The 26,442-nt window shown below is 41.8% G+C and overlaps 1 protein-coding gene across 3 annotated transcripts in view; it reads right to left on the reverse strand.

Moving 5' to 3' along the window:
• Positions 1-1,017: 1,017 nt before the first annotated feature.
• LOC117248364 (striatin-like) overlaps positions 1,018-26,442 on the reverse strand; it is a 33,780-nt gene continuing 8,355 nt past the window's right edge. Inside the window, exons 2-17 of one of the 3 annotated variants that reach the window (XM_033613381.2) lie at positions 20,710-20,813; positions 16,535-16,608; positions 13,013-13,091; positions 12,012-12,182; positions 10,201-10,330; positions 9,942-10,104; positions 8,904-9,014; positions 6,199-6,345; positions 5,950-6,086; positions 4,617-4,792; positions 3,921-3,968; positions 3,714-3,835; positions 3,453-3,620; positions 3,214-3,354; positions 1,716-1,904; positions 1,018-1,465 (exon numbers count right to left, since the gene is read on the reverse strand). In XM_033613381.2, coding sequence (XP_033469272.1) covers positions 1,296-1,465; positions 1,716-1,904; positions 3,214-3,354; positions 3,453-3,620; positions 3,714-3,835; positions 3,921-3,968; positions 4,617-4,792; positions 5,950-6,086; positions 6,199-6,345; positions 8,904-9,014; positions 9,942-10,104; positions 10,201-10,330; positions 12,012-12,182; positions 13,013-13,091; positions 16,535-16,608; positions 20,710-20,813 — 2,130 coding nt within the window. In that variant the 3' untranslated portion in view covers positions 1,018-1,295. Of the gene's footprint in view, positions 1,466-1,715; positions 1,905-3,213; positions 3,355-3,452; positions 3,621-3,713; positions 3,836-3,920; positions 3,969-4,616; positions 4,793-5,949; positions 6,087-6,198; positions 6,346-8,903; positions 9,015-9,941; positions 10,105-10,200; positions 10,331-12,011; positions 12,183-13,012; positions 13,092-16,534; positions 16,609-17,768; positions 17,851-20,709; positions 20,814-26,442 lie in introns of those variants that run through there. The other 2 variants (XM_033613383.2, XM_033613382.2) reach the window with 2 other exon arrangements.

The raw sequence follows: 26,442 nt of genomic DNA on the forward strand, positions 1-26,442 counted from the left end.
CACCCAGGATAGTTTCCTCCTCACAGTTTACAGTAAACTGGAATCTGCAGGACATTTCTCTTCCCTCAGTGTTGGATGGTTAACTCATTATTTCAAAGTAGTCCCACAGTACTGCACTAATTTCCTGCTAAACACTGGACTACTGTAAATATCTGGACATGATACATCACACTGTAGTCGAGCATGTCCGCACAATTGGGGAAAACTACATACAGTACAAGCCATTCAATTCACACAAGAGCAAACTGGCCAAAAATCAATTAGTTATTCCTAAAATGGACATCTAGAACCAAGTCTGAATTGTAATCATATAACCAAGATGGTTTACTTTGGACACATATGCTTGTAATCTTACTTCTGAAGTGTACAGTTACTTTAATCTAACAAACAGGCATTATATTTAGTGGTCTGTATCACTCTACCAGCTTTGCCTTGAAATGCACAAAATTGATTCCCCAACCACACTTATCAAAAAGGAGCACTCAAACTCACGCTGCACAGTAAATTTTAAGACTGAATATATATTTTGTTTATTATAAGCATTTGTAATTTTACATCCAATGTTAAAATCAACAACATTGTGACAACCAGCTCCATTTCTCCACCCGTCCCCTCCCTCCCTGTTCCCCAAAAACGAGCTTGTTAAAATAACATTTTCAAGACCTTTTTAAAGCAAAGGCACATTTGTCAATACGTGTTTTAAAAAGGAAAATAAAGGCAGGCCAGCAAGCAGAGTCAGTCTGGGAAGCAGAGAAGAAGTGAGAGGCTTCCACAACAGCTCCAGCGAGCCTTCAGTACCCCACATTTCTGGAACAACACAACACGAAACCTGACTTGGAGTAACGGGCCCAGACCTGGTTCGTCTGAGAGGAAAGGTCAAGGGCCAGAAGGATTTAGGATGAGCGTGAAGTCGCAGGGGCAGAAGACCGGCTTGAAACCTCATTTCTCCACTCCACACTCTTTAACACTTGTCCTGAGCCTCCTAGCTACGGAGGTTATGTTTAAGTCTGTCTGAGGGGGGGCGCTGTGGCCGGTCACACCCAGGCCTGCCTGGATGGTAGATGGGGGACCAGAGAGCAGTTCTCCTCCTGACTGCCCTCCCTGCCGACCCTCTTTCACGGCCCGTTTGAGGCTAGCGGCTACATAGTCTACCAGTCCGACAGGAAACCAGTGGGCTGTGAGAGGGGGGACTGGACCCATGCCTGAAGGTCCTTCCCCTCCTGTGTCTCTATTGGTCCCTGATCATGAGAGGCTGAGTCAGAGAGCAGGGCTGCAGGGAGACACGCAGCTCCACGTCATACAAACACTTTGGCGAGAGCGTCTGCCCCGGCGCTGGCGATGTAGCATTTGGACGGATGAAACGCCACATCGTGGATCGACTCCTCGAACTTCTTTCTGTGAGCTGTGAACTCCTGGATGCAGGTTTTGCTCTCCAGGTTCCACAGACGGATTGAGCAGTCATGACCTGTGAAGGACATGAAGAGTTACACACGGTATATGGGGAACAGCATCTCAAAAATGTTCCTGTGAGTATGAATCAGTTTGTCCTAAAACCTGGAAACATGACTTACATTGGTGGCAAAACATTTCACATATCCATCTACACATTACACCAACGGTCACTGCTGTGTTGAATCTGAAGCAATTAATCCATCACTGAACTAATGTTTCAAGGGGAAACAGACACAAGGAGTCACTGGTTACGAGGTACTTACTGCCTGACATGAGATACAGTCCATTAGGGTCTACAGCTAAGCTTGTAACAGCATCCAGGTGAGCCACCATGGAGTGAATCAGCTTCCCGCTATTGTTGTCAAAGAACTTGATGTGTCTGTCCTCCTGTGCAGTGATGGTGATGGGAAGAGTCGGGTGGCTGAGGACCTTGTTGATCTGACAGGGAGTGCCTGGTTAAAAACAGACAAGCATGTGAGACACCACACAGCAGGAGGGGGAATCCAAACGAAATCATTAGCAACTAAAAATCTGACCTGTGGAGTTATTATGCTTTCTGTTTTTTTCTTTAGCTTAACATAACCTTAAAGGGATAGTTCAGATTTTTTGAAGTGGGGTTGTACAAGGTGATACTTAGTAGATGAAGAACTGTAGATGGCAGTTGGCACATGTCAGGTTTGGAGAAGCAGGCAGGAGTATCAGCACGGAAGCTAAGCAATGTACTGCTGTGGATATGCGGCAGCAGCGGCATTCATTTTAACTCCCTAAACATTTTTAAGTTTAAGCGTTGTAGTGCTATATTGATAATATTTTCACAGCTTTGCCTTGCCATCAGACAGCCCTTTCTACAGGAAACTGAACTGTTACATCACTCTCATCAAAGCTGCCAGACTCCATTAACGAAAACAGTAATTATAGCTTGCAGAACACAGGAGCTGCTGGTCTACCGCTGCCTCGATCATTAAGTTTGTTTGCGTTATTGTTTGACTCTGTTGAATCTGAACTAACCCTTAAAAACCCCAAAGTCACACAATAACAAACAAAATACCTTTGAGGCAACGATAGACCAGCAGCTCAGTGTTCAAATTATTGTTGTTGAAATCAATGGAGTCTGGCTTTAAAGAGAGCATAGATACGTCTCACTTTCAGTTGAGTTCCCCATGAGAGAGGTCAGTATGCGGGAAGGTAAAGCAGTGATAATATTCTTTTTTTTAGGATGCTAAAATATGTTTTGCTGCTGCCCCCGTACACAGCAGCAGATTGCTTGGCTTCCTTGGAAGTACTCCAGCCTGCTTCTCCAAACTGTGGGCGTGCTGACTTACATATGCTGTGCAGTATGTAATACACTGGATATAGATAAATACTCATACAACCCCACTTCAAAAAAATCCAAACGATCCCTTTTACTTTTAGTCAGTTCAAACTTGATGTACTGCAGACATAAGTGCCTACTGGTAAACAACTTAGTAACACAGGACAGATATAGAGATAATTATGCACAATTGTGTCTTGTGATTAAAATACTGTATCAGTGACCTAACTGACAGTTAACTTAGAATTCATAAATCAGACCAAGCACATAATAAAACATTGTGGGAGAATATAACATGTGTCTGCTAATGATTTATTTTCCTACAGCTGCCACTAGATGTTACTCAAGAGCCATATTTTGTGATAGCACTTAGCTAACTCTAGCTGATCAACAGAGAATATTTCTGATCTGAGGTCTGTATGCTGCAGCCTTTCAACTGACAAACCTACCCGGCTCCAAATTGGACTCGAGACTGAGAACCAGCTGGCGGGTCTCCATGTTGAAGAGGCCGATCTCCCCGTTTGTGAAGGATGTGACCAAGTGGGCTGGTTCACTGCACACCAGGTCAACTGAGGAGGGGACTCCTAGCTCTTTCACACAGACAGACAGCCACATTTATGTTAACTATTCATTCAATTAAAGCAATATTGAGAAAAAGAAGGTCATGATACAAGGCTGAAGCCCGTACTTTTGTCTTCGTTGAATACTGCGAGGGCTGGGGAGGTGGTGTTGGCGTCCCACAGTCTCACAGTCCCGTCTGCTGAGCAGGAGAGGAGGCGCTGGTGTGCGCTGCTGTATACCAAACCCCAAACTGAGTCGGTGTGTCCAGACAACGCCCCACGCAGCATAGATGGGTCTGTCGCAGAAAAAAACAAGACAATCAAAGTCAGCTACCATCACTTGATTTGAAAATACATCTGATTTAAACAAAAAAACATGGTGCCATTACCGTAGGAGTCGTAGGGGTCGATGTTGGGATTGGGGGTGTTCCAGCACTGTATGGTCCCGTCAACCCCTCCACTGAAACACTGCTCTCCTGTACTGCTCATCACCACACTCAGTACAGCCCCCCTGTGGTTTAAATAGTAATGAATTTTCAAAACCTCTTGTGTAATGTTAAAACAGAAAAATGTCTTAATGTATGAGCATTGGGTACCTGTGTGCCCTGAAAGTGTAGATTGGTTCCACATCTAACGACGCACTCCTGAGGAAAAACAATGAATTCCTTAATTAATGTAACACATAAAAGCAAACAGCAGTGCCAACTTAATGTATCAATGAGTAGATCTGAGTTGTACACAGCCACAAATCAATGTACAATTTGCTGCTATCCCAGTTATTCAGTTGTAGATACTGTATCATGCTGTTGTTTGTACCAATAATACCCTTGACTCTAAAATGACTTCACCCTCTAAAAATAAAAAACATCACATTACTACACACTCTGTGTTGTCTGCAGAGTTGTGACTTGAAATAATGAGTCTTGTGTCATCAATTTTATGTCACATGGGGACAGTTTCCTGCAGCTGAATCATGTAACAGGGCAGCAACAAAGATGAGCTATCCTCCTTATGGGACTGTAATCAACCAAAGAGACTTTCTTCAAAAGTTGTTTACTCTGCTGCTGCAGGTGCAAAAAGACTGAACAGCTGCTGTCCGAGTATTAGTGTCTCTAACAGAGCGGATAAGGATGGAATATACAGCTAATGAATATAAGAGTAAATATAAAGCTGTTAATTTTGCTCCTTTTGGATGGAAAAATGAAACCAATAGTAGGAATCAATCAAAAATCAGTTCGAGGTGTACTGGAATAGTGTTAGGAGGTATTCAATTTGTGTTAAGATATTCTTACTTTTTGGCAGGAGCGGTCTTTTGCAGGTTCCACATTTTTAACGTGTGGTCCTCTGAAGCAGTGACAAGGACGGGCTCCACAGGGTGAAAGGCCAGAGCTCGAATCCCGTCGAAATGGCTCCGCAGAGTGAATTTGGGGTTCCACGTTTTTCTCATAGCATCCTTGTTGTTGCCAATCTGAGGAGGAGACATTAAATTTAGCAACTCAATATGCAATTAACAGTGTTACTACATATAATTCGCAGTCTTAGAATGAACCATAGTTGAAGCACCTCCTTTAGTTTTTCTTTTTTTTTTTTAAAGATTTTTTTTTGGCCATTTTGTCTTTAATTGACAGGACAGGTAAGCGTGAAGGGAGGAGAGAGAGGGGGATGACATGCAGCAAAGGGCCACAGGCTGGATTTGAACCCTGGCCGCTGCGGCAACAGCCTTGTACATGGGGCGCCTGCTCTACCACTAAGCCACCGACGCCCCGCTCCTTTAGTTTTTCATTGACAAAAGCAGCGATTTTACATGAGAGCTGCTGGTCTACCACTGCCTCGTTCAGTCAATTAGTCTGTGTTATTATGTGACTTCGGTGAAGGATTTAGCAAACTCACACAATGACAAAGACAAACTACAAATCAAGGCAGTGGTAGATCAGCAGCTCCTGTGTTCAGTGAGGCAAAATCACTGCTTTTGTCAATGGAGTCTGGCTTTGAAGAGAGCACACACAGGTTTCACTTTCTTTTATGTTCCCCATCAGACAGGACTGTCTATTTGGAAAGTACTGAGCACACCACTGGATTAATGAGACTAAGATTATACTGCAGGAGTTGTGTGAAAGATTGTAAACAGATTTTTTGACATAGTTTTGCTGGTGCTAAATGTGGACACACATAACCTCAATTCATCAAGAGTTTTCTCTATTTTTGGATTCTTCAGTCACTCTGGAGGCATGTGAGAAAAGCGTTCTTCACAAATTCAACGTAAAGCCTGCTATCAAACTAAAGTCAGCCCATCTTAAAAAAGCATGCTACAACCTATGCAGATATGTTTTTACAGGCATGTGACATTGACATTACTTTTGTAAATGCGAGTTAAAAAAGTAACTGTTATCTTCCAATATTATCAAAGCAGCTTCCCTGACGCGGCCTGCCTATAAAAATAGCTGTTTGACACACAGATGGCAGGTTTTCAGCATGTGATGTGACTTGGTAAATTTGCTGCAGATTAAAGGAGGGAGGTGGGATGGCTGCTTTTCACAAAGCTCCAACGATAACATGAACAGGAATAGTTCTCACAGAGAAATGTTCCCATGGCTCTTAAGGTCCATTCTGCCTCTTCCTACTCACATCGTATGCCAGACTGTCGGCCTCATTGGCCACGGTGAGTCCGGCAAGCTCCCCCAGGCCCAGCTCGCTCTCCATAGCCTCATCTGTGCCCATAATAAATGACTTCCCTGATGTGGGCGGGAAGGTCAGTGCCTCAACTGTGAAAAGAACAAATGAATAAATATCAGACCACTTTGGGACACAGTTAGCCAGGGATGAAGGGGATGTAAGCCAGTCTAACAAATCGTTAGCACTTCATCGCTGTGATACCTTCATCTGGCCGGTTCGCATCATGTTCGTTGAACCGGACTGCGTTGGGCCGGGATTGGGGGGCGGCTGGGGGAGGCTGCATGTGGGTCAAGTCCTCTGCATCCCTCAGGTTAGCCAACATGTCCTGCAGCTTGGACCGGTTTGGCCCTGTTTAACGAGTCAGGTCAACAGTGTTACCAAACTGACACAGTGATGGAGAGTGGAGGGAAAAAAATAAGAGGCAAAAAGTAGAAAAACAATAAAATATTGTCACTGAAAGGCTGTGAGTAGAAGCTGAAAAAGAGAACAGAAAGAAAATGGAAGGAAAGCAGCACTGAAAGGGAAGAAAATAAATTAATAAATTATAGTATGTAAAAGAGGAGAAAATGAAGGGACGTCAGTGCCAGAGTCCTTGTTAGATGAACTGAAGAGGTAGAAAAGGTGTTGACATATGTTTATCTTTAAGTGCGGGCTGTGTGGAGAGGTTAATATAACATACAGCTGGATTTTGTGTCTCAACCCTGGCAGAATCATTTATTGATCCAAGTACGGATGTTTATTTTATGATTACAAACAATTTAACACATGTGGGCTCCTATAATCAAACTTTAGAGAAACACTTAGCCCCAAATGACGATTTGTGTATTTATCACTCACCCTGTTATGTTAATTTCATGAAGAAAACTGTTTTTGTCACATGCCTCAACAGTGAATGAAGAATCCAAAAACAGAGAGAATTCTTAAAGAAGTAAAAGGGGTCCACATTTAACAACAGCAAAACTACTTAAAACCCCAAGTTGTGTGAGTACAAACTCACACAACTTGTGCAGTTTAATCCAAGTCTCATTTGTCATATGCTCATACCTCCGAAACAGACAGTCCTTTCTGACAGGGAACTGAATGGAAAGTTAAGTTTACCTATGCTCTCTTATAAGCCAGACTCCACTGACAAAAACAACAATTTTACCTCACTGACCACCGGAGTTGCTGATCTACTGCTGCCTCGATCAGTTAATTTGTTTGTGTTACTGTGTGACTTTGGTGTTTTAAAGGGCTAGCTTGGAATCACCAAAGTCACACATAAACACAAACAAACTAATGATCAAGGCAGTGGTAAACCAGCAACTCCTGTGTTCTGTGAAATTAAATTACCATTTTTGTTATGGGAGTCTGGTGGCTTTGAAGAGAGCAATATAATGGCTTCAGTTCTGCTGTGGAAAGGGCTGTCTAATGGCAAGGTAAAGCAGTGAAAGTATTCTGAATATAGTTGTTTTACTTGGTCCTTTTTTTCAGAGGCTAAAATACATTTAGCTGCCAGCCCCATACACAGCTAAGCTTGCGTGGTGGTACTCCTGCCTGCTTCTCCAAAGCGTGGGCTGGCCACCATCTACTGTTGGTGATACACTGATTATGAATATAAGTACCAGATAAGTAATAATAGTAATAGTAAACTAACAGACTGAGGCAGCTCTTGTGCAAGGTAAAGTTACTGTTTTTGTCACTAAAGTCTGGCTTTGAAGAGAGCATAGATAAGTTCCCTGTTGGAAAGGACTGTCTGTTTGACATACAACTGGATAAATGAGACTTGGATTAAACTGAATGAGTACTATGAGTACATGGCCCCCATATGAATTAAATTAATCAAGATTTTTCTCTGTTTTTGCATTCATCATTCACTGTGGAGGCATGTCAGAAATGCAAAGTTTTCTTCATGAATTCAATGTAACACGGGGTGAGCAATTAATATACAAATGATCATCTGTAGGTGTAGTATTCCTTTAACCCTGCTGGAAAGACAGTATACCAAAGGTGCAACAGCCGAAAAAACATCCCTGACAGATCTCCTGATGATCCCCTCCAAATGCCCACAGAAGTGATAAAGCACCAACACAGTGTGAAGATCAAAAATAGATTTCTGCTTAAACCGGAGGAGGAGAAAGCCAAGTGTAAAACGTCGTGCTGGAATCAAATGTAGGAGAAAGTGAGATGAACTGAGTTGTTGATCTCATGATTCAATCCCAGTGAACAAAAACAGCAGCAATGCCTCACAAATGTGAAATCTAAGAGCTCTCAGCCACTGAATGAGGCTACATCTAAAGTGGGCTGTTACACGGAGAGCAGTAGTATTCAGCTGAGTCACTTCACTGAGTCACTGAAAAAGCTTGTAATTGCTATCCATTTACAACAGCAGCAACATTAGTTATTACTGTACTATCAACATGGCTGACAGATGAGGACTGAGATGGTGATGATCATTATATTATGACTGGAGAAAATGATGTAGGAAACGGATGACTTTGGAGACTGGTGCTAACCCAGATGAGACAAAGACGGACGTGTCATCAAGACTACCTTTCACATTAATTCCCGACATCTGACAGTGTGAACAAGATGATGGTGTGATTATGAATAAAAACATATAAACGGGAAAAACATGCATCAAGCATCACAGTTTGTTTGGGTAGGAAAATAATAATGACAGATATTGTATGAAGAGTACATTCACTAGAAGACAGAGGAGACATTAAGTATGAAACGATAGACAAAAGGACAGAGCAGTGCCAAGTAGACGGCATAATAAGGAGCAGCTAAAGAAGGAGATGAGAAAAAACACAGCCAAGATGTTTTGTTTTTGATTTGAGGCTTTTTGGCTGAACTCAGGATAGTCAGGCTCTACAGAGAGAGGAGGAGGAGGAGGGAGGCAGCAACGCCTTGACAAAACTTACTCTTCACCCCCTTTTTCCCCTTGCGCTCCTTTCTGTACTGCTCCTTGAGTTTGGTTATCAGGCCCGGGTCCACGTCCCAGGCCTCAGAAATGGGACCTTGCTCGTCCTTCTCTACACAGGGGGAACAAAACCAGACCGAGAGGCTGGTGAGGAACTGCTCTGGTCGAGGCCCGAGCTGCTTGACAGTACGGGCGAGGTGCAGAGACCTCTCTCAGACTCATACTCTCCTGGAGGTTTCTAAAGCCTCCAGGAGAGTAGTCGGACTTTAAGACCTGAGACCTTTTTCTTCAAGAAGACTACTCCCACCTCAGTGACAGTAGACTCATTATAACTACTTGTTTAATAATTTTTCTTTTCTATTGGAAGAAGTAAGAGTGGTGGAAGGGAAGTTAATGTCATGTCAGGAATTCTTTCATCTGAACATTTCTGAGTCATGACAAATCTACTCATGAAATCCTCACAGTGAAATCTTTGTGATTATCACAGTGTTGTATACACATGACTCAAATACTCCAACCCACGTTCAAATACAAAGAAACACCTCAGCATGACATCAAGCCCATTTTTATTTCTGGCTTTGGGTCTAAGGAACAGTGAGAATCAAAGGGAATCGGGCTGATTTGACGACACACGGGAGTGGAAGAGACATTGTGGTCACAGGCTGGCTATGGGAACACACAGTGGGAGAGATCACAAACTATGGGTTAAACAGATAAACATCCAAACATCATGATTTATGACCACAGCGTGATATATGAATGACGAGTACTTCATGAACAGTCACCAAACTATGTGAAGAAGTCAAATTCAGAGACGCAGGCAAATCATAAGAGTACAGCATAAAATAATTAGTAATATTCTCAGTGCTTCTGAAACTTGTGTTCTTACTTTGGCGATAACAATGAAACAAGCCCAACTTTGTACAAGAGAAAATTAACATTTTGATTTTTTTTTTAGGTACTAAAACTGTATTTGTGTTGTTGAGTGCTGTTTATCAAATTCCACCTCAGCTCTGTTGTCGACTGATCTGTGACTTACCCCAGTCTGTGCCGTCCCCGTTGCCTCTGGACTCCGGCGAGGTGTCCATCTCGTCAGGGCTGGACAGGAAGTCGAAGCCCTTCAGTGCCTCCTCTGTGTCAGGGTCCTCACTGGTGTCCATACTGGCTGGCGTCGATGATGATGGGGGCTTCTTCCTCAGGATCTGGGGAAATATTGAGAACCATTATTAAAAACATAGTGACAAATTACTACTTTTCTTTGTGTGAGTGCAGAGGATGAGGGTCGACTGTTTTCTCACCGTCCTGGACTCCACATTAGGCCTCCCCTCACTATCCTCTTCATCATCTTCATCACTGAACTCAGCTGCTGCATTCTCAATGAACTTGAAGGCCTCCAGTACAGCGCTAGTGTCAGAGAGCTCAGCTTTCCTGTGAAGGAACAATGAACGATGCATGCATCCATCAGAATATTATTTTACAGTATCTGTACTGATTCCCTGCATCATTCTTAAGTGCAACACACTTTTGTAGCAAACATTGCTGTGTGTTGCCCTTTAATACACATTGCACTGCATGACTTTGGGTTTCCAGGCAAAAGTTCACAATCATGAAAGAAACATTGTCATCAATTAAAGGAGGTGTATGCCACACTCAGAGTGCATCTATGGTTCTGAGTCTGAGCAGGGAATGTCAGCACACAGTCTCAATTAGGGATGGGCATCAATTTTCGATTATCGATGATTGATTGTTAAGGCTTTTGATCGATCACAAATAATTTTGATCGATAGTCGCAGTGTTTGCCCTACAATGCCTGGCATAGGTCCGGCGAGCCGCCGTGCCAACGAGACCACCCGCCCGGCGAGTCACCGTACCAATGAGACCCTTCCGCCCGGCGAGCACAGCAGCTCGACAGGCCTACGAGACCCCCGCCGGACCTATACCAGGCAAAAAATCAGAAACAGACGGAGGCTCTCATCGCTCTCCAAAGCCTCGGTGGCTTCCCTTGAGGCCTCTGAAAACACTGCGCCATTGAAAGTCGGAGGTTTTGCTGAAAACTGAAGCCTGTAACTCTGGCTGGCAACGGTTGTAAACACCCACGGGTGAACTGCGCATGCGTGCCATTCTTCCTCTTTGGCCTGGGGGGGTTGAAGCTCAAAACTGGGGCAGCTGCACTCTCTTACGGCGACAGTCTGCACTGCACTCTTTTGTTTTCTCTCTTTTGAAATACTCGCTTATCAATTAATCGATAATTGATCGTTAATTTTTTTGATGATTGAATAATGAATTTTGATCGTTTGCCCATCCCTAGTCTCAATATGGAGCTGACTGAGCCGGCAGCTAGCAGCTAATGGTGCTGAATCTAAATAAACAGTGCTTACAATGGAAAAAGTGCTGACAGAGCTAAAATGTTTACCTGAAGGGAAACCAGAAGGTGGGCACAGCGATTCTGTGACGACACACTCCTGCTATTAGTGGTAACTGCCATATGAGCACCATATTAGCGCAGTACAGCGCAGCTGCCATTAGCTACACAGTGACATGACTCGCATGCGTTAACATGCACACGCAGCCAGACTGTCTACCACAACAAACAACAGAGAAGCTCAGTGTTACAACACACACAGAGGAAGCAGGACTTCATTCTCTGCTCAGGACACCATTACTCTTCTAAACCATCGCATAGCAATTAGTAGTTTGCTTTTATATTAATGCTCTGAATGTTACACACAGTTCCTTTAAAACAGACTGTCAGACACAAGTATTGTTTGCCAATTTAGATCCTCAGCGGTGAAGACAGGCTTTGAAATCTAATCCTCTTTTGAATTTATTTTGATACAAAGAAGTGCCAGCGCTGTGCATGAAGCTTGTTTATCTTTTTGCTATATTTTCGAAACACATGAGAGTGGCGCAGACTGCACTAGTCTCTATCTGTTTTGACTGTACTGCAACAATTCACTGGACATTCACTGCACAATCTGATGTGCTGCAAAATTGATAGTGTAAAGCCTTAGAGATTATTAGACCCATTACACACTGTGTTAGACGCAATGAACTCGTAATATTGTTGTTGTCCCTCAGTCTATAGAGAGCTTTAGAGGAAAATACTCACCCTCTGGTGCCCATGCCCTTTGTTGATGTGTCCGTCCCGTTGACCAAGGGCTCAGTACTGGTCCGTTCCCCTGTCCTCCCACCTCCATCCCCGGCTAGTCCTAGCAGTGCTCGAACCCGCTGAGACTTAACATCTAAAATAGTGTCTGTGTAGCCCACCTCCTGCAGGTACCTGAAACAAGGTAAATTAACTTAAACCTGGTTATAAAGGGTCAAACCTAATTTTAAAAGTGTCATTTATTGTGAAGGGAATACGAATATGCATCTATAATGTTGTATGGAGGAAGTTTGGATGAAAAGATGCAGAGAAAACGTAAGTGAGTCTATTACAATGCTGCAAAGGCCCACTGATGAAGTACAATAATTCAAAATGATCAAAGATGAGGAAGAGTTGAGAACTTGTTACTGTCAAAATTGCCATGTCCTCTGGCAGTTATCTAGTTGATGGTATCAGCCCTGCTGAGGCAAGACGAGCTACTCATCAAATATTACACTTACCCTGTAGGGTTGAGAGCTAGCAATCTGAGCGGGCAACTGACTGAAAGGGAGGGGTGTCTTAGCACATTATTGATTTGTCCCTTGACACAGAGTGAAGAATAAATTGGCTGCCTCATCAGCCAGCATGTTGCGGCAGATGATGTGTGAGGCTGCTGGAGCCTGGTTTATTTACACAGGCTGACTGTAGAGTAGAATGATATGATAACCAAACTTCCCTGAGCCCACTGGGTACGCCAGAGAAAACAAAACACAGAGCAGGTAATGACTGCTGCTGCCCATGTGAGGGAGCTCTTCCCCACTGTTATTTATTTATTTATTTTTTGCCGTATCATTTCTAGCACAGATGCATACTTCATAAAAGCTGTTAGTCTCACACAAGTGACAACACTACTGCAGGAAAATGCAACTAGAGGCCTGGAATCTCGATACAGTCCATTTTTAGTGGAGCGATTTAGTTTTCTGGGTTGAGAACTGTCACAGAAGGATTAAATCATGTGCACTCACTGTCTGAGGAGCTGACGGCCTTGTTTCCAGGACAGCTGATTGTTGAGCGATCCAGAAGACTCGTTCTCGTTGGCCTCATCTGCGGGAGAAGAGGCAGACACAAATCAGCGCTCCACAAACAGCACAGCCTCTGACATTATTTCCACTCTGTAAACACGACCAGAACATTCCTGCATCACAGCATCCAGGCAACTACACACATCCAGTGCTTAGCTGCTTTCAGCAAGTCAACAGTGGATTAGAGTTAAAGAAAAGAGGGGAATTGCTTCTCTTTAAATTTGGCCAGTGAAATATCGCTTACAAGTTTATTGCAAAAATAACCAAACATTCTTGAAACAGCCGTGGCCAAAAGTATTACCAGTGTTTACGATCCAAATTAGTCACCTTTTAATTCATAGGGCCCTGAGTTATCATTTGACAACATGTGTAAGTTTAATAGCTAGCCTCAATCCAAATATTTACATCCCAGTAGTTAATTATGACCCTATTAAAACTATGTACACAACAGTACTGGCAGTAAAAACAGAGATTTAAAACTCATTAGCAACGGCTTCTTCTTGATGCTACAACAAGACATTTGATATTTAATGATGCATTCCGACACCTTTAAAATGGCTGGTCTCCGCTCCAGCTATGTCCCATGACATACAAGAAAGAGCAACGATGTGGGTCTGTGCCCGCAGCATCCAGAACAACACACACTCTTTATGACTGTCTACGGCTCTGACAAAAAAAGCAGTGATGGGATTCAAAGCTCACTTTGACATTCAACAACGTCAGCATTCTGCTCGCAAGTCAGCTGGGAATTCTGCACGGAGCAGAGAGACGTGTTAATAAGATTTAGATGGTGTGTGTGTGTGTGTGTGTGTGTGTGTCGAGGAGGTTGATTTGGCGGGGCAGCGAGTCGAGGGTGCCTCAAAAAGTGGGTCATGCCTAATTCAGGAGGGTGAGGAGCGGGCAGGTGCACCACCATACAAACAACACCTCCCACTCCCTGTCTCCCCCTCTTCCATCCCCTCCACCTAACACCTCTCCCCTTACACCCCCCCCCCATTCATCAACACTTCAAGGGCTATGGTGCTTTGAACAGCCCTCATGAATAGAGATGAGGAGAGACGAGCGGAAATGTCGCAATCTGACTTAATGATGGCAGAGGACTTGAACATGAGAGGCCAATTAAACTACAATAATATAACAAGAGACAGGTAGTGCACCGATACAACAGAGATACAGAGCTAAACCTAGGTACTGTTATGGAAAGGGTAAACACTGAAAAGTGGGAACAACATTTTAGCTGATGAAAGGGACAGTTCACCCAAAATTCAAAAATGCACATTTTTCTTCTTACCTGTAGTGTTATTTATCAGTCTAGACTGTGTTGGTGTCAGTTGCTGAGTGTTGGAGATATCAGCAGTGAAGATGTCTGCCTTCTACTGACTACAATGGAACTCAAAGTGCCAAAAAAAAAAAAACAACAACAACATTTGAAAACCTAAACAGCAATGTCTCTTTCCAGAAATCATGACCCAGTTACTCAAGATAATTCACAGACCTTGTTTTAAACAGTTTCATGTAGGAACTATTTGCTTTCTACTGAACTACACATGCCAACTGTATCACTGTGCAGAAGGAAGCATGCATCTACTATCTATTCTAATAAACAGTTTCATACTGCTAGCTCGCCTAGCAGCACTGAGAAAGCTAATGTTACAGCTCAGCTGAAGAGGATGCCATTAATGTTAACATCTTGCGCTGTCACAAGAACGAGCTTCTCAACGATGAGTAGATGTACACTTCCTTTTGCACAGTGATATGGTTGGCTGGTGTATTTCAGTAGAAAATAGGTTCTTCATGAAGCTGCTCACAACAAAGTCTGTGGATAGAATGCTGCAGGGGTGAGATTTATTTGTGGGAAGGTAACATCGCCCTGATTCCCTCGACCAAAAACCTATGGGTTTCTTTAGATTATTGCAGAAAATAAACTGTGGCAAACAAAAGCATTTGACACTTTTTCAGCATTATAATCTTCACAAATGAAAATCACTTATATTACTTGAAGCAGACATGCAATCACCAAAAGTAAAAAGCTAACGTTAGGTTATAGACGACCCACACTATGGTTGCATAGTGCGTTCAGCATGGTGACGTTTGGTGTATTTATTAATGGTGTATTTACTGACCTATTTTATGTGTTTTCTTAAATGTGTTTTCTGACATATTTTAGCGGAGTTTATTAACGTAGAACAAAATGCGAAAGTCTTTTAAGCTTGTGTGAACCACAGACCTTGCTTCAAGCATCTCTCCAAAACTCACTCAAAAAAATCCATCGACTTGCAGACAAGGGAACCAAAAGTGCTAAAATGCAAACTTGTTTCTGGGTTTTAGGACTCATTCATGCAGCACTCTATAATCTTTAGTAACCTGGTCATGATTTCTGGAGAGACACTGCTATTGAATTTCCAAATGTATTTTTTTTTGGCGCTTTGAGCACCGCAAACCGAGTGCCATCAATTTCCATTATTTTTGGGAGAAGGCAGACATCTCTACGGCTGATATCTTCAACACTCCAACTCACATCAAAACAATCAATTCCATAGCTTTTCAGTTGAGTTGTTGTTGAATTCTAGATGTTCAAGTTTCTAATATTTCTACGCTACTAAGGATTTTGCATTTGTGGTGATTTTTTTGCACTGGGAGCATTCAGGGTGCAGACTTAATTGTTCTTATCTTTCAAACTGGAATTTTGTTTGTAGTGCTCACAGCATTAAAAATTTAGATTTACTGAATAACGCACAGATTAACTGTTGTGTCTGTAGACTGTCAGAAAACTATGAAAAACTATGTCCTTAAATTCCCATACACCCAAAGGGATTCAGATTACTATCACATGAGAAGAAGAAGAGCAGAAAATGATCACAATTGAGGCACTGAAACTAGGTCATGTTTTGGATTTTCCTGGAAACATTGCTGTTGAATTTTCTTAAATGTAAATTTTCTGCATTTTGAGCACCACATATTTGGTTGTCAACAGAAATATCCAAGGCAGATATCCCGAAACGTGGGCAAATACAACCAGAACTATTTGCATAGCTGCATGACTAGATATCACAACAGGCCAGTGAATTTCGTTGTAATTTGGGTAAACAAACACACTGTAAAAGAGAGCCTTCACAGTGTGTCTTTGACAGAAAGTAGTGAAAGTATAACTGTTGGATACTTTTCTGTCTTACATGTATCGTCATGAATGCTCTCAATCTATATTATTTTCAACCAGTTTGATCGCATTTGTTATACATCGCCTTGTTAGGCAACTCAATATTTCTTCAGTACATCCGTAACATCAATGGCACTCTGCATTCAGGAAAGGACGCAGAGAGGAAATCTATCGAGGCAAACAAGATTCAACATGAATGCAGCCTTCGCATGCGTACCAGTCCTGTCACTTGAGGTATGTGAACTCAACAATCACAGTGATTTAGTCTGAAGAGGGGGAGTTGGCCGTTTGAGCCACCATAGACTTACCAGAGTCGTAGCTCGGAGGCTTCATGTCACCTTGATTTAACTCTGTCCCATATTTTAACTTGTGGTACTTTGCTCTGGAGAGAAAGAGAAAAAAAAGGCAGAGGCAGACAAATAAGCAAACAGGGCTGATCAAAAAGGTCTGAGAAGAAGCTATTTAAAAAACTCATTATGCATGGCATCTGCATATGCTTTGAAAGTCAGCCCAACATCAACTTGCTCTACTTCTCACAAACACATTTGCTTGTTAGACAGCATCACTTCTATGTTGGGCTGTGCTGAAATCAATATCACAACATTATACATATTTATAGAAAACAAGGCGGCGAGTAACACTTGTTTACATTATCAATTTATCAATATCCTTGTCAGAAAATAGTGAAAAATGCACGTCATTATTTCCCTTGTTCAAAGTTGATGCATTTAAGTTGCTTGCTTTGTCTGGTCTTCAGATAAGACATTACATTACTATCGTAGTGGACTGAGAAAACCAGTGATTCTTCACATCTGAGCAGCTGGAACCAGTTAATTTTTGGCTTTTATTTTTTCAGCTATCCTTTCCGATGTATGCAAAAATCACATACATGAAATGCAAGTTGGGGTTCCTGTGATAAACTTCTGTTTTTAGCCACATGTACAACAATAACTTGAATCACTTTGTTATTTCTTTGGCATTCAAATTGACTTAAAATGAGGAATTTAGGGAAAAGATGAATAAAACAACAACACAAAATGCACATATCATCACGATTCCATTGACAGGTGATCAACATAAAAAAAAGGAAATTTGCTCGCACTTAGAAACTGATATAAGATGGCATACAACATATCGTAGAAAATCAGTGTGTGGCTTTTGTGTTTCTGAATTTGCAATACTGAGATTTCTTCCAATGGCTGCACACGCACGCACGTCAGTGGTAAAGAGTCAATACAAGGAGCGCGCTCTCACACCTTTTAGTTCACACAGCCCGCACCACACTACTCTCCCTGTGATCCAGAGGAAGCAACCCCCATCCAAATCAAATTCATTTTAAATTGGGTACATCCTACATTCAGAAAGCCATTTCTGATATTGCTTTCAGATACCCTCGCAGACATGACCTGTTGCTTAGCAACCGGGGAAAGTGGTAGTAATTCTGGGTTAAATGTTGCTCCTGAGTCGGCGATGATCTCACTGGAGAAAAGCAGATAAATATACACTACAAACAGCCAGAGGACAATTCCATACTTAACAAACCTAGTGATGATGTTCCTCATAGAGCACAGGCTGGCAAAATGTAACTAACCTCTGAGCTGACTGGAGGAACAACAGAGCACTAACCTATTTTGACACCTGTCTAGGTCAGCTGTGTTAATGCTCTCATTAGTCGAGACACTCTACCAGCTCCCAGCTCAAATTAACACACCTGCAGCCAGTTGTTTCATTTGTTACCCATCCATCCCGGTTTTCACTTTTTTATTCATAACCTTTAGTTATTTGGGGGGGGGGGGTCTTTGGTGATTACTCACACTCATTTCAGCAATGCTTTACTTTGCATTCACTGAATTCCATACATTCCCAGCTTGTTTACAGTCTTACACTGTTTGGCTACAAAGCATCTAAAGATTTTTCTGAATGCTGTACCTAGGGTTGCAGCGATATACCAGTTTTAAGGTATACCGTGAAATGAAAATTGAAGATTATCATACTGTGTCAATTTGTTTATTTACAATATATTTAAAAAATGCAACTAGAAGAAGAATTTGTGCTATATTTTACTTATTTTCAAAAGGGAGAGTTTTTACACATACTTCCATTTAAAGATGCCGTCAGGTTCAATCACACTTATAAAAGAATAAAGATTTTCCTTTAAAGGTTGTTCTGACTGATATTTTCTGAGGCGGTTATCGTACCCTGAATATCTCATACTGTGGCAACCCTAGCCTTAACACTAACCGTGATTCTTGAAGCGCTATGTCTGAAACCATTAACACTTGTTGCCAATGCATTTACCAATTGTGCCAAACTGAATGCACATTCTCTGATTAACACTCATTTTATAATACAACTTCCAAGAAAAGTGTACATTGGTCTCTACATTGCTACAATTTCTTGCCGATTGCCTTTCCACATTGACACATGCTGCCTATCTCAAGACAACATTGCATATCATGTGGTTGTAGTCTTTTGGCCGGACACACAAAGAAGACGAGATGTAGCCTCATTTTTGTCTGTTTTTCTTTTCTCATAACAAATTTTGAATAAATGTCTGCACACCTACATGTATGACAGGTATGTCGGAGGAGGCGCAATCTTGAGGACAAAGAGAAGAGCTTTTGCACACCTTTGTTTTTTTTCACTGCACTTTTGTTGTTTGAGGAGTGATGCAACATCCTGAGAAAAAAAAACTTTTCCCCTATTGATACATATCTATACTTCACACATTTGGATACCTGTGTGTACGTGTGTTTACTGCATGTATGACAAAATTTTACTGCAAACTGTGATGCCCAGCAAACAGAAATCCAGAGGGCCACGTTTTTAATTTATACTATCAGTGTGTAGTTGGTGCTGTGAGTGCTTATTCAAATAATTTGTGTGTACTGTATTGATGCAAAAACACAACTTTTTAAAAGAGTCTGAAGAGTTTTGCTAGATTTGTTTGCTTTTGCGAAAGATGTAGATTATTATGCTGGTTTAGTGAAAAGTTTTGATGGTGTCTAAGCAATCAGAAAAGCCTGAAGTACTTCCTCTGTGGTTATCTTTGAGGGAGAAGATAGTGACTGGATTGCCTGGCTGACGCTATTAAATCACCGCTCCAAGGGAGTAGTTAAAATGTGAGCTACATCTCATAGTGTTAATAATTTTAGAAGAATAATTATGGTTTGTTACAACTTACGTCTGGCAGGGCAAAAAACACAAGCTGTCAGACAGGTTGTAAACAAGAAAGCCACTTCATTTAGAGGCAAAACTGAGAGGGAACACACCTGTAATGTCTGAAATAATCCCTCATTACACAGAAAAACTGAGTGTATAATGGGTTGAAGTTGGACTAGGATGTCAGTCTGTTACGTATGATGGATGTTAATGACTGAGCAATAATTTTACTGTCTACCTTCCGCTTCTGTTCCAAAACAATGTGGTTGATCTAGTCCAATTTCTATAAAAACCTGTCTAACTGTCTGACTGCTCGTGTTTATCACCCTTTCAGACTTTTTTTCAGTAAATACCATGGCAACTAAATGTTATCATCAGTGGGAATGGTGGCCAAAACATCAAAACAATGACCCAGCTTGTAATTAAATGGAATTATCCCTTAACTTTATTGAGTTGACCTTGGGCTTTACTGATACAAGCACTAGATATAAATGCTTTTCATGTTTCCAAATAAATTAAGACTATTTCTTAAGTTTCTGTAGAGGTCTACAGCTTCAGAGGCTGTTTGAATGACAAACTCAATGGCTTGAAATCACATTAATAGCAACATGTTGAAATCACCAATACATCTCTGTTCGAGGGTGCAGCCATGCGTCAAGGAGAAAGGGAAATGCAAAGTGTATCACCACAGCTACCACAGGGACCTTTTGTGTGATGGTGACGGGCTAATGCACATGAGAATGAGAACAATGTAATTCTTCTGGTTTACTGGGGAAAGAAAGCTGCGACGGTGACCTTGTCTTGGGTGGTGAGAGAATTCCTCTCTCCTCCTTTTCCGTCCTGTCCTTCTACTGAGGACGGTGCGGAGTCATCAGCAACCGACAGCAAACAAAGACCATGTGCCAACACATGCTCTTGTCCAGAGACATCACACCAGCTGGACTCGAGGGGAATCTCTCTGGCACTCTCACTCTGCTTCTGCTGACACCAGCTGAGACGACAGACTGGTACGCATAGAATACAAACACGAGGAAGCTGGAATTTCTTTTAAAATGTTAGCAGCCCTTCTACATATTATCAAGAGAAGTGTACAGAGCTGCACTCTAGAGTGTGCTAGCTCTGTGCAGGTGCAGTAGATGTTGATTTGTTGACCAGTGAGAGTCTCACACAGCCATGTTCTTCTTTTCCATATTTCTCAGAGGCAGGGATTTATTTTTAGGAGCGTCCAAAACATGGAAACACTGCAGTTGTTGCAGACTAGCTGAGGTATTCGTGTGTATTGTGGGTGGGCTGAGGCAGCGGTGGGTGGTAAGGAACTCACCTCTCTTGCTTCAGCGCGTACTCCAGCATTTTGATCCTCCTCACAAGGTCTTTCTTCAAGTTCTCCTGACCTTTCCTCTCCCCCTGCAGGAAGGCAATTTGGGCCTGAAAACACAAAAATAGCATTGTCAGGTCACATTTTAAAGTAGTAAAAGATTTACAGTGGTTGCTTTTATAAATAGAGTCCATGTTTCCGGTGTTTTGGCGTCTTTAGATATGAGCTAGCTAGCAACAAAGACTTGACTTCAAAGACAACCTCCATGAGGCAGCATCTGAGACAACTACTTCTGTCGAGACTGAAATAGGCTGATGTCAAATCAATATGCGTGGCATGATGGGGGGAAAAAAGCCAATCTGTACTATTCTATTTTAATCTAACCTACTCACTCTCCCACACCAACAGCCCCCCCTCCCTTCCTCTAAAATCCCTTCCCTCTGCACACCACTGTCTCTCTTCAGTAACAGGCAGCAGCTGTTGACGCACTCAGTCTGAGTCAGCATTACATTACATTGAATTGCTGGGTACCACACAAACATTCATGTGTGAGTGTGCGCGCATGCACGCACGCTTGTAATGAGAGTAGTAGAGGCTCGCTCACAGCGAAGCATGCAGTGCATGAGCTGCAGCAGATAAATCAATCAGAGCAGATCACACATTAAGCACAACTGTGTCCATCTTACAGCAGGATCAGACACTGGGCTGCTGTAATCATCACAATATATTCCAGTCACAAATATTCAACATTACCAATTGGAAAAAAATCAAAACAGATATTCAGTCTAGAGGGCATCTACAGTACACGAGGCTAGTTAGCTTCCAGCAGGATGACTTCATCTGGTGTTACTATAAGAGGTGGGGTCTTTGACAGTCTCACAGTTGAAACTGATTCTTGGTGTCAAAATAGATACCAGTTTCAAAACGATTCTCGTTTCAATGTAAAGAAAGAGCCACTGACTCCTGTCTTTTGCCCGAGGAGCTGCAAATGAAACATAACAGTTAACATAATTGGTCTTGGTCATCGTCTCTTTTTATTATTAAGTTATTTTTAATAGTTATATTTAAAACTGTAGTTGGAAACTTTTATAAAAAAAAAAACCCAAATTATTTCATATTTGCTGAAATTGTCACTTTATTTACACAGCACTAAATGAGACTGATAATCTGTGATAAAAATCATACTCCTCTGTTTACTCTATGCCTTGTAGCGCTTCTAATGGCCTCACTGCATGTCAGTGAAAACAACTCATCAGAGCCGAGGAGTCTCCAACGCAGCTGTCAATCATATCAATCACTGCTTACGAACTATGGTCAAATTGTCAAACTAGACAGCGCAGATCAAATATGAATCGAGATTGTGTTACTGCATTGCCTATTTCTCACCTCAAATGTTTTCAGAAACATATTTTAGTGTACTGTTTAGCTAGAAAGGTAAGTTAGAAAGGTGGTCCGGCAGGTGGGCGGTGCTTTGTAGTTCACCGTATCCAACATGGCGAACTGGCTGAAAACTAGAATATTTTCTGAAAAAAAAAAAAAAAAAAAAAAAAAAAAAATCAGAGGCAAGAAATAGGCAATACAGTAATAGAATTTTGATTCATATTTGATCAGCACTGTCTAGTTTGGCAGTGTGACCAAAGTTCACGGAGAGATTGACATGACTGACTGCTCCGTTAGAGACTCCTCGGCTCTCACTGGTTGCTGCTGCCACGCCAGTCTGATTATTTTCACAGACTATCTGTCTCATGTACTTCTTTCAGAATATAGTGACAGTGTCAGCAACTATGAACAAAAGTTATTTCATATAAGTAGCCAAGTGTAGCTTTTAGTTAACAGTATTAACTTTGAAGCATCTTACAGTAATTTGCTGACCACCATCACTGGTTTTAAGTTTTTTTGTAAAATTGGAAGTTGGTGTGTGCGTGTGTTCTGAAGTAAAGGGGGTGAAGGAAAAAAGCCAAGGGCTCCTCTGTCTTGCAGTCAGTGTTATATCTCCAGTAGTGCAAGGCTTTTAAAATGAAACAGACAATGGACTGAGTCATTTTCTTCGCAAATAGGAAATTGGATTACAAAGATGCTGGAGCATCGACACTGATTTTCTAATTACAGGAAACAGGTAAACTGGGTAAGGCTATCTGTAATTGCACTGCTGCTAACATTAGCCTCAAATGGCTTGAATGGTGTCACTGTGGTGTGGTTTTTACCTCTTATGTTTCTTCTACCTTCTTCTTCTTAAAGCTTTAAATATTTTATAAAGTGCATTGCATCCTGTGAACCTGTCTTCCACTACATGTAGTCGAAGGAGCAGAGAGCAACCAAAACCAAACACAAGAGCAAAATGTGCGCACACAATCCATACTGTATCTCAGGGGTTAAGGTGAGGTGAAGACTGCCAAACGACTCTCGAGGCTGCTAAAATCTCCAAAGGCTGCGCTGTTTAAAGAAAGGAGGATAAGTATGCTGTTGTTCACCACTTCATCAAAATTACACTCTCCTTTAGTCTCAGTCATTGAAAACCACCAACAAGACAAAGAGCGCAAGAGGTGGATCTAAGTGCCACTCTGTAGTTAGGAGAGGATAACAGAATAATTGGAGTGCAGTGTTTGAAACGTTTTTAGGATCAACATGAATGGCAAACAAAATAAGAAACAGAGTAAACTATTGACTCAAAAGAGCGGCAGTGTGACGGAGGATCCACTGCAAACAAAGATGGAGAAAAGCACCAAAGCCAGACTTCACCTGTCTGACTTCAATAAGAGAATTCAAAATCACACGTTAACATCGTAGAGGGAATGAATATTGACTTGATTCCGTGCATGTCACTCTACATGCAGAGGATGGTGCGAGTTTGAGTGGGCTAAATCACAGTTTCACACGGATAGCAAGTAGCGCTGCTGCTGCCTGCAACAATGAGTCATGACAGCACTTCAATCTGCCTCGTATTAATAACAGCATTTCTTACCAGCCACAGTTCTCCACAGAGGAACTCATAACAACCTGTCTGCTACAGTGCCCTTAGGATTTAGGGTACTGGTGCTCAGTTTTGACAGTGTAAACAGCAGCGAGTTCGCTTGGCACCAGTCACATGATAGCAGTCTGCATAGATGCCAACAATTGATGTTCTTGAAAGGTGGGTCAGCACAGCATATACATCACTCTACCTATTAGCTCTACACAGTCTCCAGTTCCTTACTCATCCTGTTTTATGTGCATCTACCTTCAGCTAAATCTATACTTTGATGCATTTGAGGCTGACAACAATGTTAACAACGATTATTATGGATCTGACTCTGGTGTATCTATAAGCTCAGTTACAGTAACATGAAGCAGAACATACAATGAATAGAGAAAATACCAGCAAAGCCCCAGCAGTACCTGATGACCAACACTGATTTGCAGGTGGATTGAAGATTTTCGAATATGGAAAAAAAAAAAGTGATGAACAACGTGTTTACATTCAATAAAGCATGGATCACACAAATAAGGCATTAGGAAAATATTACATATGGAAAATGATCACTGTTTGGATTGGGCCAGACTGTGTGGCTCCCAAAATAACTGACTCTGGCTAAAGTGGCTACAATCCAAATATCAGTGAGGACCACTGCCTCGGGGCATTGAAACCGTATCACATGTGACCGGACTGCAGAACCTACAAATACCTCATTAAGCTAATTGCAGAGCTAATTTCCATTAAATGCCTCTTGATGTCCAGCTGAACACAGTTGAACTGTCTGGCTCAAACGCTGAGCAGAAAGGCAAAGAAAGAAACAATATAATTACAAAGAAAATTGTTATGATTTCTTCAAAACATCTCACGTCTTACAACAATGAGAGCTGAAGCATGGGCAGACATTAAAGCTCTACCTTGAGAATGTCATACTGATAAACACAAAGTGTAAGAACAGCTTGATAGGTTGTTCATTCGGACACACTCTATACATAACCTCACACCACCACTGTGGATGAAACTGTACATCTGCGTTGACTGATATAGCAAGCAGCCATTCACTCATCCACATAAAGTGCTGGCCCAGGGACCCCTGGGGTCCCGCAGTGCCAGAGATAGAGAAGAGTGCAGCTCTGTGAATCTCTGGCTCGCCATCTCTCCTCCATCAAACATTAACCTTGGGAGGAATGCAATGAGTCAACTTGGGCCATAAAGGGACACAGGAAGCATTTAATTCCCGGCCTCACACTGCCTGCATTATTGGGCTGCTGGATAAGGGCCCCTTAGTCTGTCCGAGTAAGAGACATGTAGAATGGGGCATCCATCTAGAGCGCAGGGCTTTTCAGACACAGGAAAAGGAGGCAGAGGAGATAGGCTAATAGCTTAAGAGGAAAATAAACACCCGCCACTGGCTGAATCCTGGTAAACTAAGGTAGGAAAGTGAGTTGCAATACTTTCTGCTTTGGCTTAAAGTCAATCCTAGTTTGGGTGTCAATTTTCTACTCTTAATTAAATCAACAAAATGAGAGAAAGAGGCTTCCACAGTTCTACTTAATCACACTTTGAGACACTTTTAAGGAAAGAAACACATTAAAGTGTGCAAACAAACAGATATTCAAAGGATACAGTTAAGCTCTATTCAATTATGTTAAGTATTAAAAACAAATATAAATTTGATGTCCTGTTTCAGTGCCATTTAGGTTGAGTTAAGTTCGCCTGAGCACAAAACTCTTTTACTTTTTTATTTTTACAGCCCTTGCACTGGCACGAAATTGACAAAGTTAATGTGTAGATTATGTAAGCACACATTGTTGGCAGTGGATTACACACACAGCAGGAGTGTGAGGAAAACAGTTACATCAAACGTTGTATGTTCTTCTCCACTTTAAATCAATGAATGTATGATGACTATAAACAACATCCCCTCTATTTATAGTTAGAAAAGAGCTTCAAGTCTGAGATTTGTGAATTCCAGACATGTTTTCTTCCAGACATGATCTGCGTCATCGCCAAAGACATCCATAACACAATGAGGCCATTTAATCGAGACAGAGTGAACACTGTGAATAATCCAGTACATCTCAGCGGCAGCAAGACTGAGCTCACTCCATTTGTAGAAGAAATGCAGAGGAAACTCATACAACCTTAGGGCCTGCACACAAACAAAATGGTCACACATGCTGGCCCTCTGGCTGTGGTCAGAGCTGAAGAAGAGAAAGGGGCTGGTGTCAATCCCACATTTACAATGCAAACAACCTTCCTTTCAGCGAACACCAGGTTTACTCTCACAGTTGCTGCAAACGAATGAGCACCATGATGGCCGACCTGATTACTAGCCAAGTACATTCCACACATGCCATTACACTAGTAGCAAGAGAGAAAAAAAGGGCAGAAAAACAACTGAAGCAAGACAGAGGAGCTGGGGACTTCTGTGACGTGGCTACAGTGGTGTATTTCCTATTTGTTCATCGCCACAGATCAACTGAACCTTTTTGCTAGAGCTGCTGCAACTTCAAGTAAGTCAAATTGTGAACATTTATGGCCACTTACTATAAAGTTACCAATTCCACAAACATATGTCAGTCAGAAATTCTGATAAAGCATAATCATCACTTCAGAGATTACATTTAAACAGAAATACTAATCTTAAATGTCTCCCCTCTGTCTTCCCCTACAGTATGTTTTTCACGTTGCAGAGACTGTCCATGTCCTATTTCATTTTGTATATATTGGTCTGAGTGATTTATCCCTTATATACCATGAAATTAACTGAATTCACACATGTGACC

This window comes from Epinephelus lanceolatus, chromosome 17, assembly GCF_041903045.1.
Source record: "Epinephelus lanceolatus isolate andai-2023 chromosome 17, ASM4190304v1, whole genome shotgun sequence".
Lineage (NCBI taxonomy): Eukaryota > Metazoa > Chordata > Actinopteri > Perciformes > Serranidae > Epinephelus > Epinephelus lanceolatus.